Source organism: Cnephaeus nilssonii (genome assembly GCF_951640355.1).
Source record: "Cnephaeus nilssonii genome assembly, chromosome: 5".
NCBI classification, from domain to species: Eukaryota; Metazoa; Chordata; class Mammalia; order Chiroptera; family Vespertilionidae; genus Cnephaeus; species Cnephaeus nilssonii.
The window spans coordinates 70426693-70443397 of record NC_137076.1 but is presented as its reverse complement, the minus strand read 5'-3'; the positions used below and the strand labels follow the sequence as shown (position 1 = coordinate 70443397).

Here is a 16705-nt window from a genome sequence, read left to right as displayed (position 1 = left end):
ATTAGGGGTGACCAGGCCGGCTGGGGAGGGCAGTTTGGAACAATCAGGCCGGCAGGGGAGCAGTTAGGCGTCAATCAGGCTGGCAGGGGAGTGGTTAGGGGGTGATCAGGCTGGCAGGCAGAAGCAGTTAGGGGCAATCAGGCAGGTGAGTGGTTGGGAGCCAGCAGTCCTAGATTGTGAAAGGAATGTCCGACTGCCCGTTTAGGCCCGATCCCACTAGGATCGGGCCTAAACAGGCAGTGGGACATCCCTCAAGGGGTCCCATATTGGAGAGGGTGCAGGCTGGGCTGAGCGACACAACCCCCCCACCCCCGTGCACAAATTTCGTGCACCTGGCCTCTAGTCATTAATGAAAACCAATGGCTTTCTGGTGCTTGATGGTTGGGAGATTCATGTCAAATAGTTTATCCACATTTTTTTAATGGTAGTTACTTCTCAATGAAGCCCCCGAAAAACAATTGCAGTTGCAGTTACTCTTTGTGTGACCTAGGAATGGATACTTTTCTATGCATCTAATTTCTCCATCTGTAAAATGGTCAGAATAGTAATTACCTCACAGGGGTTATTAGGAGAGTGTAAAGTATTTAGATCTGGGCCTGGCATATTGTAGATGCTCACTAGATAGTAACTTTTTCATGTTCAACATTGTGTGGTTGTTACTGTATACAGTTCCTGTTAGGTTAGGAATCCCCTGCACAACAGGAAAGCATTCTTAATTTCTACATTGTCTACATAGTAGTAACACTTCAGATTTTAAAGTTAGAGTCTTTGTAGAATTAAAATGAAAAATAGAAAGTCTCTTTTCTATATCTGGAGATTAGGATTTGAGAACAGTTTTATCCCTAATGCTTAGTTTTCTATTATTTTTGTAAAACAAAAAGGCTTTGCACATTTGCCTGCTTGTACGGAATGAAAGATCAGGCCAGAGAAGAGAGGCACTTTCACAAGGACTATACCTAATGGTCCTGAGAATCAATGAGCAGAAGGGCAGTGAAGGGCCCCATCCAGCAGCAATGGCTTTTTAACATGGGAAGGAGCTCTGGTCTTTCTTTTCAGCCTCTGTGGACATTTTTAATGAATAGTGTGACAGAATTCCAGGTCAGTGGTTGGCATAAAACACAGATTACTAGTACCTTGAAAAACAGATCAGTCTGTGAGGAAGAAAGAGTATGTGGTTAACGGTATGTATAAGGAAACACAAGAGTAGAGTCAGGTTTGCTACGAGTTGGTGTCAGAAAAGGGAGAACAAACACCATCATTCAAGTGTATGTTTAAACACAGGAATGGATGTTACCACTTTTGAAGAAAAAGATTTTTACCTACAAAAATCTGAACAGCTCCTGCTGGGCCAGTTATAGAGGTTATCACTATTTCATAGCCTGTTTACTTGGCCATATTTCTAACTGTACCATATCTTCATAAAAAATAATGATATTTTGGCTCTGAAGACAGGCTCAGCTTACTCACGTAGTAGAGATTACTTGAAATTAACAACTTAGAATCAAAGAGATGTTTTAATTGGCATCGTGTGTCATTTTATGTCACCCTTTATTTCCAGTAGTTTGTGACAACATTTTATTCCCTCATTAGCCAGCACACATTTAGAGGGAATAAGGAGCATTGCCTTTGCTCCTTATTCCTTCACATGCACCCTAGTAAGACACACATTTACTAAGATCTGATTATGTTAACAACTAGAGGCCCAATGCACGAAATTCGTGCAAGGGGCTTGACCCTCACAGCCCCACTTAGTTTGGAAGATCATCCGGAAGGATGTCTAGAAGAACGTCTGGAAAGATGTCCAGAAGGTCATTTGGTTGTCCGGTCTAATTAGCATATTACACTTTTATTATTATAGATATTCATTAGTTCCTGTAACACTGAGTAAGATCAAAAGGTGTATCTGATATTGCTAACTTACAAATATTCTTTATCTTATAAAACTTTTCAATGTGTAGAAAAACAGCTCTTGGCAGACATAATTCTTGTCTGTCAGTTCTAATTGCAGTGTATTTTTCTATTCTATATCATAACACAAAATAATTGTTAACTGTTTAGGATGTGATCAAATATAGCAGAGCATTCATTCTACAGAACTAATAAGAGAAAGAGGTGTGTAGCACTAATGTATACCCTTGAGTGATGTTCAGGACCAAGAAAATATAAAAAGTAGTGTTTTATTTTTGAAGGTGATTTATACTTACAGATTATTTTTCAGAATATTCATAACAACCTGGTAATAGTGGTTGCATTTGGAGAAGGAATGATTACTTTCTTCTAAATACTTCTGCCAACTCTAGACCATCAAATACCCATTAGCAAAGTCTCAAACACATTTCTGGGTTTCCTAATCTTACACTCTCTTCTGAATATATATCTCTTGTATTGCTGTTTTAGTTAAAAAAAATAGTTAAGTTTTAAAATGTCACTAAATTGAATACTGCTTCTCTTGTATCTCTTGGTGGTAAGCAGAGCCAAGTTGCTGAGTCCTCCTCATTCATATTTTTTTACTACATAAGGAACAAAACCAGATTTACACACCACACATTGATGATTTTGACCAATTTGAGTGAAATATATGTTAGCATGCAATTACAGTAATAATTTGCTTCTCCACATGGTATACTCTGTGATTAGTTAAGAGAACATAGCAGGAGTTCATTGTCTCCCCCCTCCCCCAAATTTTATTTTGTAATTAACTATCTGACTATTCTTTTACTCTTTTTGATAATGTGACTTTACCTGTTTTTTTCCCAGAAGGGAGAATTAACAATATTAACAACAAAAAATTCAAGTTTGAAAAATATAAACAATAACATGTAAATGACCTAACTGAAATGAGTTGTATCCAGTCAGCAGAATATTAGCTGAGAATGCAAACATCACACTTTTATTATGTGTGCCTATATATATACTGTATAGGCACACATAATAAAAGTGTATATATATGTGCACACACACATATATTTAATTTTCATCTGAGGGCATGCTTTTATTGATTATTTTAGAGAGAGAGAAAGGGAGAGGGAGAGGGAGAGGGAGAGAGAGGAACATCAATGTGAGAATAAAACATCTATTAATTGCTTTTCACACTTGCCCTGACAAGGGATCGAACCCACAACCATGACATAAACTTTCTTACATATCTTTGTAAATTATTAACTTCTTCAGTTGTGAGATTATAATAGGATAATAGAGGTCTCTGGGAGAAAGTACGATGTTGTTTAAATTCATACTGCATTTGATTTTTTTTCTAGAAAGGAGACACATGCAATATGCAAAGATTTCTCATATTGTTAAAGAAACATTTAATCAACTAATTTCTAGTCATTCAGAATATGTGAAATGTAGCAATTCATTGGCTGCCTTTGTAATCGAAAGAGGTAAGTCCAAATATTTGGGATGTGTTGGTGTGTAGAAAAACTATTAATGATCTGAACTATACTATTGTAATTTTTAATTATCTTTGCTCCTATTGACAATGGTGTTTATTGATTTGAAGTGTCCTTTTCTAGTAGGTGTGGGTCATTAACACAAAGGTTCTTAAAGGTAGACAAAGTATACTAATAGACAACTACAGAATGGTTAAATGCCTAACATTTTGAATGATAATTCCACAATTTAATAATCTGAAATCTAACTCCCATTATAACAAACATTGAGAAGGGCTCTATAAAAATCAGCATACTTGCTTCATTATCAAGTAAGAAAAGATTAAAATATAAAAAACTATGAACCCTCTGGTTTTTCTTGTGGATATTATGTGTGATTGCAACTACATTTTATATTTTATTTACTCTAATGCTATAAATTGATCATTAATTAAGTGTTTGAATTCTATATTCATCTCTGAATAAGATATTAAAGATGATATAAAACAATTTGAGATTTGGTTTCTATTAAGTCCAAGATAATAAAAATTAAAAATGTTTTTTATAATCCAAAAATGCATGGAAATTCATGGATAGGAAAGACCTGATTGGGTTAAAATTTTGGGGAACAGGGGAGACTTAAGCTGGATCTTTAGAGGTTAATAAGGTTTGGATAAATAGAAGAAAGGGAGACATTTTTAGAGAGAGAAAAAGAGACTGACACATACACAGACAGGAGGGAAGAGAGCAGTAGTGAAACACTGTGCATGGGACAGTGACGGAGAACTTCGTTGCAAGTGCAGAAGAATATGTATGAGGCATATTACAAAATAGTTAAGTTTATAAGATGTTACCAGATTATGGAGTGGCTAAAAGTTGGATTTAATGAGGTTGAAAGTAAACTGGAAGATTTTTGAACAGGGATTGATAATGTATCCCAGTTGTTGAGAACATTAGTGTCAAACTCAGTTCTGCTACTTCAGTGACTTTGGGCAAGTTACATACTTAACATCTCTCTGCTTCAATTTCTTCTCATTTCTTAAAAATAGAAATCATAACTTTTACTTCACTGAGTTGTTAGGGTTAGATATGATAATGTAAATAAAATATTTAGCCCAGTACTTAGTGTTTAGTAAAAGTTTAATAAATTACATTTGTGATGATTAAGATAATTGATATTTAAGCAATAATAGTCAACACAGTTCTTAAAAAACATTACAAGGATCGAATCTGAATTAGGGAATCACAGCTAAGATGATTGCGATGGTGTACCTACATTAGAGTTGAGATAGACATGAACATGAAGAGAGAAGATATTTAAAAAAAACCAAAACATTATTTGAAGTTTGCATGGGAGAATGGTGTTTTCATATACACAGGGAAGCTGATGTGAAGTTGTGGGGAGAAGAGAGTGGAGAGAAGAGTAATCTGGTTTTAGAAAAGTCACACAATCAATACGTACTTGAATATATTCTTAGAAACCTCAAATGGGTGTTCCTCACTTCCCAGCCAGCCCATCTGCAGCCGACTTGGTCACACATTCCCTGTGATGGCAATCTCATACTTTTCCTGTGTTCTCAAATATCCCACAATCTTCCATTCTTGCTGTCACCTAATGGCCTTGCCTCATGGTTTTTAATTGGGTCTATAAGAAGCTATCAAATCCAGAGTTTCTTCTGTCCTTTGCCACCATATCTGTGTACTTTCCTGCTCTTGTATCCACCTTTTCTCTACTGTTGGAGTGGAGAAGGGATCTCTTCTCCTAAATACTAATCCCTCCCCTTAAATTCTGTTTCCATTCTCCTCCCATCTTGATGAATGCCATTTTAAGGTATCCCCTCTTTTTCCTGCATCCTCAAGCTTTAGTATCTGCATGAAACATTTCAGGTCAAATTACAGAGCTGAGAAAAAAGCTGAATTCTTGGCCACACTATTGCCCTTTATTAAGTCAGAAGTTACATAACCATCCCAGAACTTCCCTTTTTACCACTTCCCACACCTTACTAGATGGAGCAGTTGCACTATCCACTCCTACCCCTCCTCTAGCATTCTCCATCTCAGTAAATGGCATTCACCCAGTTGCTGAGCCAGACTAAAAATCGAAGTAATCCATTCTTTATCCCCTTCCCTAACACCCTAGAATTGATCTCTAAGTCCTTTTGATTATATCCCCAAACTATACCTCAGATCTGATAATTCTTTCCCATTTAACCCCCATCATTTGAGACTCAAGTTGTTACTTCTTACCTGGATTACTTGTAACAGGCCTCCCTAATTTAGTTTCTTGGACCCTACATGTGGCATCCCCACACAGAGGATGTGACCCACTATGGTGTTTGCTGCCTTAAGTAGCTTTGCCATAGCTTTTTGGTGAAACCCAAAAACTCCTTAACATGGTTTTTGATGCCTTTTTCTCTAACATTATCATATGCCATGCCCTTCACTGACCTCTACCAAAGCAGCCATACTGTCTCTCTTAGCCCAGGGTCTACATGAGCTACTTTTTGCCTAAATAACTCTTTACTTCACCCCCATGCTGCTTAGTCCTCATCCTGAAACTTATATTTCCTTTTCAGAGGGAGGGATTCTGCAGCTGGTCTGCAAGAGGTGATATTTCCCTCTTATTCTTTACATCAGTCCCATGCTTGTTTCCTCCAAGGCCATTGTCACAATTTGTGGTTTATTTAGTCTTTTTTCTGTCTCCTATTAGAAGTTTCATGAGGGTGTCTGGCTGAGCTTTTTATTCCCAGCACCTACTTCAGTACTTGTTAGTACTGGTTAGGACCTCAACAAATTTTTTTAATTTAATGGAAGTCCTTTAGGTAGTTGCAAATGGGAAACTGAACTTTGTTTGAAAGACTAAGAGGAGAGATTTTCTGAAAGTATCAACGCTGAAGTGAAAGACAGAATGAGCAGGATATTCAGAGGAGAATATTTAGAGAAAGAGAACAGTGAACTAGTGACCAGGCTATATAGAAAGACCCCATGGTTAGGTGTGAAAGGAAAAAATAAGTCTTTTCTGAGCATAGTGTCAAGAGAATCTCAAACAGGATGCAGCAAAAGTAAATGGAACAAAACTACTGGAAAGAGCATAGGTGCTTGTTTCTTAAAAAAAAAAATACACACACAAAAGAAAAACAAAAAACATTTCAGTAGCACAAAGAAATAAACTAGAAATTGGTTTGTAAAGAGTTTGAGTAGATTTAAAAAAAGGTTAGAGGCACTATAATTTGCTTAATACAGTAATAGAAGGGCAAATGAAGTCTCTTAGCAAGCCCAATAAATCTAGATGAAGAAGAATAGGTGCATATTGGAAAACCAAGGATATCTGGTGATTCTGGTGCTCTTGGTAAAAATTGAGATGAAAAATCATAATATAAAATATGCTGTTTTAATTAAGCTATTGAAGTATTGTTAAATTTTTGCTTATTAGAAGACTCTCAAACTTGTATTTGAAATTGTAGAATTATTTTTTCAGTCAGTATATTTTACTAACTTTAAAATGGTAGGCTAGATTTTGAACCTAGGAGAGGAAGGTCAGAATAACCTGCTAATGTACCTGCTCCCCTCTAGCTGGACGGTACGAAGTTGTGGCTCTCGGCACAGGCGAGTATAACTACAGCCAGTGCATTAAGCCAGATGGAAGAGTGTTGCATGACACGCATGCTGTTGTTACGGCAAGGAGGTCTCTCCTTAGGTAGGTAACAGACACAGTAAATGCCGTCAAATATTAATGCTCTCAATCCATGTAAATATGTCTTTATTTACAAATGGAATTTGACTGATATTTGAGCCAAGGATGTGACAGTCTCTTATTTATCCAATGATCTGATTATTTCCATGTCACTTTTGGAAACTTTGTAATAGAAACTGTGATGTAGCTTTATTATCAAGATCTTATGATTCCAGTACTAAGAGTCCTACAACCTTTTTAAGGATAAAAATATCATCTTTATTAGCAATGAAAGTAATTGGAGAATATAGCTTTAGATCTAGACCAAGTAGGGTTGGCAGTATTTCACCCCTGAATTAGCCATACTTATCCAAAGTAGCACCAGAAATGGATAGGTTTCCATTCATGAGGGCTGTGCAAATTTACCATGTAACAGAGTGTACATAAGGGCATCTTTAGACGGGCAGATCTCGAAGAGAAAGAGAGAAAGGGGATGAGAGGAGCATGCCTAGTTTCTTTCTCCAAACTCATCAGTCACTCCATTCCTTACAAGAGAGGCAGGAGGGAGAAGCTAGGTATGTAACTGATTGGAAATCTCTTATGAAACAGAAGAAGTGGAAAGTAAGTGTTACTCCCGCAGTATCCACCAACTTTTGGTTCTCTTATCCCATTAAACTTATTTTACATAAAACATTTTAATGGAAATTTTCACATACTCATAAGTGAGATAGGATAATGAATTGCTAGAGTGTTTTTGTTGTTAATCCTCACTGGAGAATATTTTTCCATTGATTTTTAGAGAGAATGCAAGGGAAGGGGAGATAGAGAAACATCTATGTGAGAGAGTCACATGGATTGGTTGCCTCTTAAAAGAACCCCAACCAGGGACAGGGATTGAGCCTACAATCGAGGTACCTGCCCTTGATCAGAATTGAACTCGGGACCCTTCAGTCCAAGGGCTGACATTCTATCCACTGAGCAAGACCAGCTAGGAGTGGAGAGTTTTGTGTTTTGTTTTTTTTTAAACAAATTTAACTATATGACTTTATCTGAAACACGTATGTATCTCTGATTATAAGGAAAGAATCTATCCTATATAATAAAATCCTAATATGCAAATTGACCAAACGGCAGAACGACTGGTAGACTGACCGGTCACTATGACGTGCACTGAACACCAGGGGGAAAACGCTCAATGCAGGAGCTCCCCTAGCCCACAGGCCCCAGGCCAGCTAAGGCAGGTGCCAGCAGGGGCCCCCAGATCGCCCCACCAGTTGCCCCACAGATTGGCCCTGATTGCTGGACAGGCCTTGGGATCCTACCCATGCACGAATTTCGTGCATCGGGCTTCTAGTACTCTTAAAAAGAAAGTTTGGGGGGACTGCATTAAAGCAATGCAACTCATTGTCCTCCCATCCCCTTAGTGCTATTTGTATTATTTGACCTCTTTAAAGATGCCTCTTCTGGATTCATTTCTTTCCAGGGTTGGCATTGTTATGTACTGATGCTTAGTTTTTCTATCATTTACATATTCTTGATAATAGGATTAAAATCATTTTAATAAGCAGAATAATGTTTGCCCCTGATTTGATTAGTAGTATCTTTTAGAAGATCTGTTTCACTTCTTAATACAACTGTGGTCTTCATTGTATTAATTAGTTGTAAAAACACCACTATGTTTTTGTGTTTTTATCTTCAAAATCTGAGAAAGGAAGGAGGAATTGATAGGAAAATGAGTCTTTTGCAAGATATGATAGCTGAGGACTCAAATGTGAGAGTAGAATGGTAGTCAAGGAAGAATGGTACTTTAAGGCAGGTCATGGGGCAGACTTGGCTCCAGTTGAGGACTTCTCAAGGGACTGATTCTTCATTAAATAAGGCTAAGATTATTTTAGGAGTTCTTATCAATTTACATGTACAGTGCTCATGACACATAGGAATATGATGCTCATTAAGATAATTACTTTTAAATTGTATAACTTAATAAAGTTATTACTCATTTTTTTAGGTACTTTTATAGACAACTTTTACTCTTCTACAGCAAAAATCCTGCTATGATGGAAAAATCAATTTTTTGTACAGAACCAGCTTCGAATTTACTCACTGTCAAACAGAATATCAATGTTTACCTCTATATGAACCAATTGCCTAAAGGGTCAGCCCAGATTAAGTCACAGTTGTAAGTATTACAGAAGTTGTTTTTAAAAGCAATTGGGATAGCCACGTCAGGTATTCTGAATCCCTTCAGCAGTAGCACAAGTAAAATAATATCTTACATATTTCCCTCCAGCCTTGATGTGTTATTTGTAGACTACAAGAGGTCACAAATTCTGTCTCCCTCCCCTCCACTCAATCGGATCTATTACTAGTAATTAAATACAGATGTACTTCAGCACCTGCTTTTCTGTGCTATTGGAATCTTCTCCTTTCTAGTTGGAAGAATTCATAAACTTTAGAAAAGTATGGATTTATGCACTCTTCACATACTAATACAGAAGTTAAGGAATGCATTTTGTTTTTCTGGTGAGTGTATGGCCAAAACTTCATTATCTTGATGAATGGGTAGCCTTAGCATGAAAATTAAACAATACAGAGAAGCACAAAGAAAGTAAAATTCTCTTGAAGTCGACCATCTTAAAAATACTTTTACTAACACCTTTGAAAAGAAGGACAATGAGTTTTCCTGGAGAGAAACTTAAAGAAAAATAATTTTAGATTTTATTGTTTTAACATTGTATTGGAGATTGGATAAAAATAGTTTTCTTTTTTTAAATTCCTCTATTTTGTAGTTTTAGAAAAATTTCATACAGAAAAATATAACTCAAACTGGTAAGGACAAAAATATTAGGTTTTTCTTTGATTTTAAGACACATAAAGAATGGCAATAATATGAAATTTATCTTTGTCAGAATATCTAAATGTGGCTATTTTCTGTTTGGAACCAGGTCACTCCAGTCCAACCTCGCTTTGGGTTTACATCTGTTATTGGAATTAAATGTACACTGGCCAGTTAAACATGTTCAAGAACACTTCTTAGGTACATGTAACTTTTATTTTGTTAGCTTTGTTTTTTAAAGGAAGAAATTTTCTTTCTTCAGGCGTCTTAATCCACATTCAATATCTGCATTTGAAGCCAATGAAGAACTGAGTCTCCATGTTGCTGTTGAAGGCAAAATTTATCTGACTGTCTACTGTCCTGCAGATGTTGCCAATAGAGTAAGCAGTATGTCCTCAAGTGACAAACTGATGAAATGGGAAGTGCTTGGTGTACAGGGGGCACTGCTGAGTCACTTCATACAGCCAGTTTATATCAGTGGCATAGTTGTCGGTGAGTGTACTCAGTACCTCCTGTTGCTTTTACAAGGAAATACACTGTATTTATCAGTATAAAATCAGGTTGTCCATATGTGATGTGTTATTTAAGGGAAAAAAACCAACACAGATCCACTGTTTTGTTGAGCTTTTCATTTCATGGTAACTTGGAATCACACTAAGTGACTTTTGTTACCTTATCAGAGGCCTATCTATATATATATATATATATATATATATATATATATATATATATATATATATATATATATATATATAAAAACCAACACAGATCCACTGTTTTGTTGAGCTTTTCATTTCATGGTAACTTGGAATCACACTAAGTGACTTTTGTTACCTTATTAGAGGCCTATCTATCTATCTATCTATCTATCTATCTATGGAATATGCTAACTAGCTGGGTGGCACGACCGCTGAGGAGGAGCTGCGCATGCAGATGGGCAGGATGGGACTGCGTGCCGCCCCCAGCCCCAGGGGCGGCGGGGAGGCTGGGGCTGGGAGCAGGCCAGAGTTGAGATACAACATACAGAGAGGCTGGGGCTGGGGGCGGACTGGAGCAGAGACACAATACACTGGACCACCCCAGCGGACACAACCCTGCGGCCCTAGGTGGGCTTCGAGTGGCTCCACACAGCTGCTGGCTCTATGCGGGTGAGGCGCGGATCCTGGCCCCCTGCGGGGTGCCTCCTCGTGCGATTTTAATCGCGCGCTGGGCCTCTAGTATTTAATACTTTAAGTTAGACAGATGTATTCTGTCTTGAACTTTTACTTTAGTTTGCACAATACTCATTTTTTCCCTTTCTTTTGGAAGATGTTTCCTTGAATTTCTCAAATCTAATAGCTTACATTTAGCTATCCCTGAAATAAAGACATTAGATGCCCATTTTAGTTCTTTCCTACCCTTTTGCTTTTTTCATATAGTTAGTTATGATCTTGATCCTCTGCATAGGAAGTAAGTAGAACACAATTTTTCTTTGGTGGGGGATATTGCAGAATGCTGTATTTATATTTGAATGGTTTTCCACCAGACATTATTTCAGTGACAAACAATTTTGGGGCTCATTTCTATAGTTTTCATAGAGTCCTATTTGTTTCCAAGATTTAGGTAATCTTGTGAATCAAGTTAAATACTGTCATTATTTGGCTATTTTTTGCTTACTGTTAAACTTTGGTAACAATTAGATGTGCAAGCTTTAGATACCCACTTTGGTAATATCTTTATTTTTAGGTGGTGCTATTTCTGTTAAATTTTTTTGTAGTTCTGCATATTTTGTACCATTTTCTTTAGGAACTTCTCTTGTAGGGAATGTTTCTTTAGTTGAATATATATGTAGGATATTCTTGCCATTCAACATTTCATGTAATACTGGTTTGGTGATGATGAACTCTTAACTTTTTCTTTTCTAAGAAGCTCTTCATCTGACCTTCAATTCTAAATGATAGCTTTCGTGGGTAGAGTAGTCTTGGTTGTAGATCCTTCCTATTCATAACTTGGAATGTTTCTTGCCACTCTCTTCTGGTTTGCAAAGTTTCTGTTGAGATATCAGCTTACAGTTGTATGGGTACTCCCTTGTACGTTACTAAATGCTTTTCTTGCTGCTTTTAAGATTCTCTCTTTGTCTTTAACCCTTGGCATTTTCATTATGATGTGTCTTGGTGTGGGCTTCTTTGGGTTCCTCTTTTTTTGGGATTCTCTGTGCTTCCTGGACTTATAAGTCAATTTTTTTCGCCAGGTAGGGGAAGTTTTCTATCATTATTCCTTCAAATAGGTTTTCAATATCTTGCTGTCTCTATTCTCCTTCTGCCACCCCTATGATGCGAATGTTAGTATGCTTGAAGTTGTCCCAGAGGCTCCTTACTCAAATCTTTATATTTTTGGATTTTTTTTCCTTATGTCCTTCTGATTGTTTTATTGAAGAGAAAGTGAATTTTTTTAATTTTTTAAATAAATCTTTATTGTTCAGATTATTACAGATGTTCCTCTTTTTTCCCCTCATAGCTCCCCTCAACCCGGTTCCCCCCCCCTCACCCCATGCCCTTAACCCCCACCACTGTCCTCATCCATAAGTATAAGATTTTTGTCCAATCTCTTCTCGCACCCCTCACACCCCCTTCCCCCTGAGAATTGTCGGTCCACTCCCTTTCTATGCTCCTGATTCTATTATTTTCACCAATTTATTCTGTTCATCAGATTTTTTATTGACTTGATTTTTAGGTTCACTTGTTGATAGATATGTATTTGTTGTCAATTTGTTGTTCATAATTTTTATCTTTACCTTTTTCTTCTTCTTCCTCTTCTTAAAGAATACCCTTCAGCATTTCATGTAATCCTGATTTGGTGGTGATGAACTCCTTTAGCTTTTTCTTGTCTGTGAAGCTCTATCCGACTTTCAGTTCTAAATGATAGCTTTGCTGGGTAGAGTAATCTTGGTTGCAGGTTCTTGCTATTCATCACTTTGAATATTTCTTGCCACTCCCTCTGGCCTGCATAGTTTCTGTTGAGAAATCAGCTGACAATCGTATGGGTGCTCCCTTGTAGGTAATTAACTGTTTTTCTCTTGCTGCTTTTAATATTCTCTCTCTGTCTTTTGCTCTTGGCATTTTAATTATGATGTGTCTTGGTGTGGTCCTCTTTGGATTCCTCTTGTTTGGGGTTCTGTGCGCTTCCTGGACTTGTAGGTCTATTTCTTTCACCAGGTGGGGGAAGTTTTCTGTCATTATTCCTTCAAATAGGTTTTCAATATCTTGCTCTTTCTCTTCTTCTGGCACCCCCATAATTTGGATGTTGGTATGTTTGAAGTTGTCCCAGAGGCTCCTTACACTATCTTCATATTTTTGGATTCTTTTCTCTTTTTGCTTTTCCGGTTGGGTATTTTTTGCTTCCTCGTATTTCAAATCTTTGATTCTTGTGATCCTCTAGTCTACTGTTAAATTTCTGTATATTATTCTTTATTTCAGACAGTGTATGCTTAATTTCTAGCTGGTCCTTTTCCATTTTTTTGGCATTCTCATTAAGATCCTTGAAGATCTCACTAAGTTCCTTGGAGGTTTCTAGAAGATTCTTGAGTAACCTTATAACTGTGGTTTTGAACTCGATATCCAGTAGTTTGCTTTCCTCCATTTCTTTCATTCGTGACATGTTTCTTTGTCTCCGCATTTTGGCTGCTTCCCTGTATTGATAGAGTGGCTTTGTGTGCTAGGTGTCCTATAGGGCCCAGTGGCTCAGCCTCCCCAATCACCTGAGGTGGACACTCTTGGAGCACCCCTTTGTTGGCTGTGTGCACAGTCTTGTTGTAGTTAAGCCTTGATTGCTGTTGGTATTACTGGGAGGAATTGACCTCCAGGCCAATTGGCTGTGAGGACCCGCTGTGTCTATAATGGAAGAACTGCTGTGCTGGAGACACCCTTATGGGACAGGACTTGCTTCAGTGGGGCTTTGGTACTCACTGAGTCTGCCTCTTGAGTGTGTCACTTATGGATGTGAGGAGTTGAAATCTGGTTTCGTCTCACATTGACCACTAGGTACACTGGCTCCTGGATCTCCAAGGAGGTGCAAAGTCAGCCAGTGCATGAGGCCACCCAGCAAGGAGCTACAGTGAGATCTGCAGAATTCTCCTCTTTGTTTGGGGTTTGTAAGTTTTGGAGCTCTCTGACCCAGCTGCAGTTTGTTAGGTTAGACTGCGAAAAGACAGGCCATTCATATGCAAAAGCCACTGCACATAGCTTGGGTGGGGTTGTAAATTGGGTGGGGCGGGGTCTCAGGGAATCACCAGGGTGAAGCAAACAGTGATGGCTGCCAGTAAGCCGTCTCCGCGTCTCCACTTCTCGCGCCCCCACGCAGTAACAATGATCCCTGCGAGCACCTCTGCGAGAAAGCCACCCTCGCTTTTCGACCCGATGCCAGACAGTCCAGTTTCTCCCTGTAGGAGTCTGGGTCCCCAGAGTCTCTTTGGAAACTGGAGTTCAGAGCAGTTGGCAGCTGGTATCTCCCTTCCAATTGAAAAAAAAAGGGCACCCAGTTGCCAGCCCATTTCGCGCGCCCCCGTACCTCTGCTCTTCCGTGCCTCCGCACCTCCTACCCAGTCTTAATGCGCTTTTTTTTTTTACTTCTAGTTGAAGAACTTCTCAGCCAGCTTTCCCGTGGTTCTGGATGATAGCCGTTTTGTCTTTTAGTTGTAGTTTTGGTGTGGTTGTGAGAGGCAGCACGTACAGGTGTATACCTTATGCCGCCATCTTGTTTTTTTCCCTTCTGATTGTTTTTTGCTTTCTCATATTCCAAAGCATTGATTTGATTATCGGAGTCCTTATGATCTCATCACCTTGCTAAGGTCCTATCTCCAAATACTATCATATTGGGACTTAGGTTTCAGCCTATGAATTTTGTGGTGACACATTTAGTCTGCAGGACAATATGTAATAATATGTAACATTTTCTTTTGAATTCATGTTTTCTATTCACTATGGATACAATGACTATTCCACAGACCTTATGTCTTCCCAGCTTTTTTCTGTGCCCAAGTATATTTTTAACTAGCCTTCATTTGTCAGTATCTCTTTTATTTATTTTAATTTTTTTAATTTATTTTTTTAAAAATATTTTTATTGATTTCAGAGAGAAAGGGAGAGGGAGAGAGAGATAGAAACATCAGTGACGAGAGAGAATCATTGATCGGCTACCTCCTGCATGCCCCCTATTGGGGATCAAGCCCGCAACCTAGGCATGTGCCCTTGACCAGAATCAAACCCAGGACCCTTTAGTCTGCAGGCCGATACTCTATCCACTGAGCCAAACCAGCCAGGGCATCAGTATCTCTTGATTTGGAACATTCAAAGGAGTGCTTAGAAAAAAGGTGTCAGAAACAACTCGTGTTCTTTTTACATCATTTATATTTCTCAAATAGTCATAATGAGTGTGAGTACAGGGGCTAACTCAACATGTCGAATGATGTGGACACAAAACTTTATTTGTGAAATATATCTCGTGGTATTATATAAAGATTATCTTGTAACAACCTCTAACGCTCTAAGACAAAAGAGATCTGCTGTAGAATTACTAATTTTTAAATAGGAATGACTGTTCTCTAACTTCTATATTAAGTTTGATGCAGCCCTTATATTAATAACATTGTATCTTTTTTAGTTCTCTTCAGTTATTTTAACTGAGAACTCTTAAGTTTTTGGTATTGCCCACAATTTTAACCAGAAACAGTCATTCTTTAAAAAATGTGTTGTGAAACCAGAACATTGTGGTAGTGGAGCACTTGTAATTTGTGGCCTTTAGATGTGGAAAAGTACTGCCCTTTCACCAGCTTTTTCTCAGCCATGTTTTCCTTCTGCAGTAAGTACTGATTTCATGCTGGAGTCTGAGAAAGCAAGGCTGAAGGAGCTAATTCTGTCTGGCAAAACCTGTAAAAAGTACCAGTTTCCTTCTGGGTCAGCTCTAACTCTGCTCTCAATCACTGGAATTTGAAATTATTACTTTCCATAGAAAGTTCTTTTTTGAATGGAGATTCTGACTGTCCTTACCTTGCCCAACTGCAGAAGTAGAAGCCAAAGAGTAGAAGTGAGAGAGGAAAGGTTGCAGGATGAAGGATAAGGAAATGGACATTAGAATCTTTCCAGTCATTTTTCTGTGAGTTTCTTTGGTGTGTGTAATCTATGATGTTGATAGTGTTTGTTCTGTTTTTGCCTTCTAGGTGATGGGAATTGCAGTGATACTAGAGGCTTAGAAATTGCTATCAAACAACGTGTTGATGATGCACTCACTTCAAAACTTCCCATGTTTTACTTGGTTAACCGACCTCACATTAGCTTAGTGCCCTCTGCATTTCTGCTTCAAACGGACGTGGACTATAGGTCCTTGAGTCTGAACTGGGCACAAGGGGACATTTCACTGGAGATTGTGGATGGCCAAAGTGGGAAGATCACTGAAAGGTTAGCATAATTAATTTATTCAAAAACCACATTACTTTTGCAAAAGAATTAATACAAATTTGAAATACATACATTTCTAGAAAAAATATTTCTAAAACTGGTACAAAAGAGGGAAAAACCTAAATAGATTATTTTTATGAGAAAGTTATCAAGAAGGTGCCCTAACTCTTCCTCAAAGTAAGCACCATTCTGAGGTGGTTCAGAGGAATTTTATAAACCTTTAAAAATCAGAAATTTCTAATATTATCTAAAAAGATGGAAAACATAATGCTTTTATTAGTCAAATGTATCATTGATACTTAAATATGATAGAATATTTCTGCTCTTCCTTCCAAAAGTTACAGACAAAGTTCACTTTTACATCCAAGCAAAATTGCTTAAATAAAATATTAGG

At 37.9% G+C, this 16705-nt stretch overlaps 1 protein-coding gene across 2 annotated transcripts in view; it reads left to right on the top strand.

The window, feature by feature from the left end:
- The window catches only part of ADAD1 (adenosine deaminase domain containing 1), a gene marked incomplete at both ends in the record, with an annotated part of 37360 nt that overhangs the window by 9886 nt on the left and 10769 nt on the right, over positions 1-16705 (top strand). The window contains 5 exons of one of the 2 annotated variants that reach the window (XM_079770302.1): positions 3258-3383; positions 6945-7068; positions 9086-9223; positions 10143-10372; positions 16074-16311. In XM_079770302.1, coding sequence (XP_079626428.1) covers positions 3258-3383; positions 6945-7068; positions 9086-9223; positions 10143-10372; positions 16074-16311 — 856 coding nt within the window. Of the gene's footprint in view, positions 1-3257; positions 3384-6944; positions 7069-9052; positions 9224-10142; positions 10373-16073; positions 16312-16705 lie in introns of both variants that reach the window. The other variant, XM_079770301.1, reaches the window with a different exon arrangement.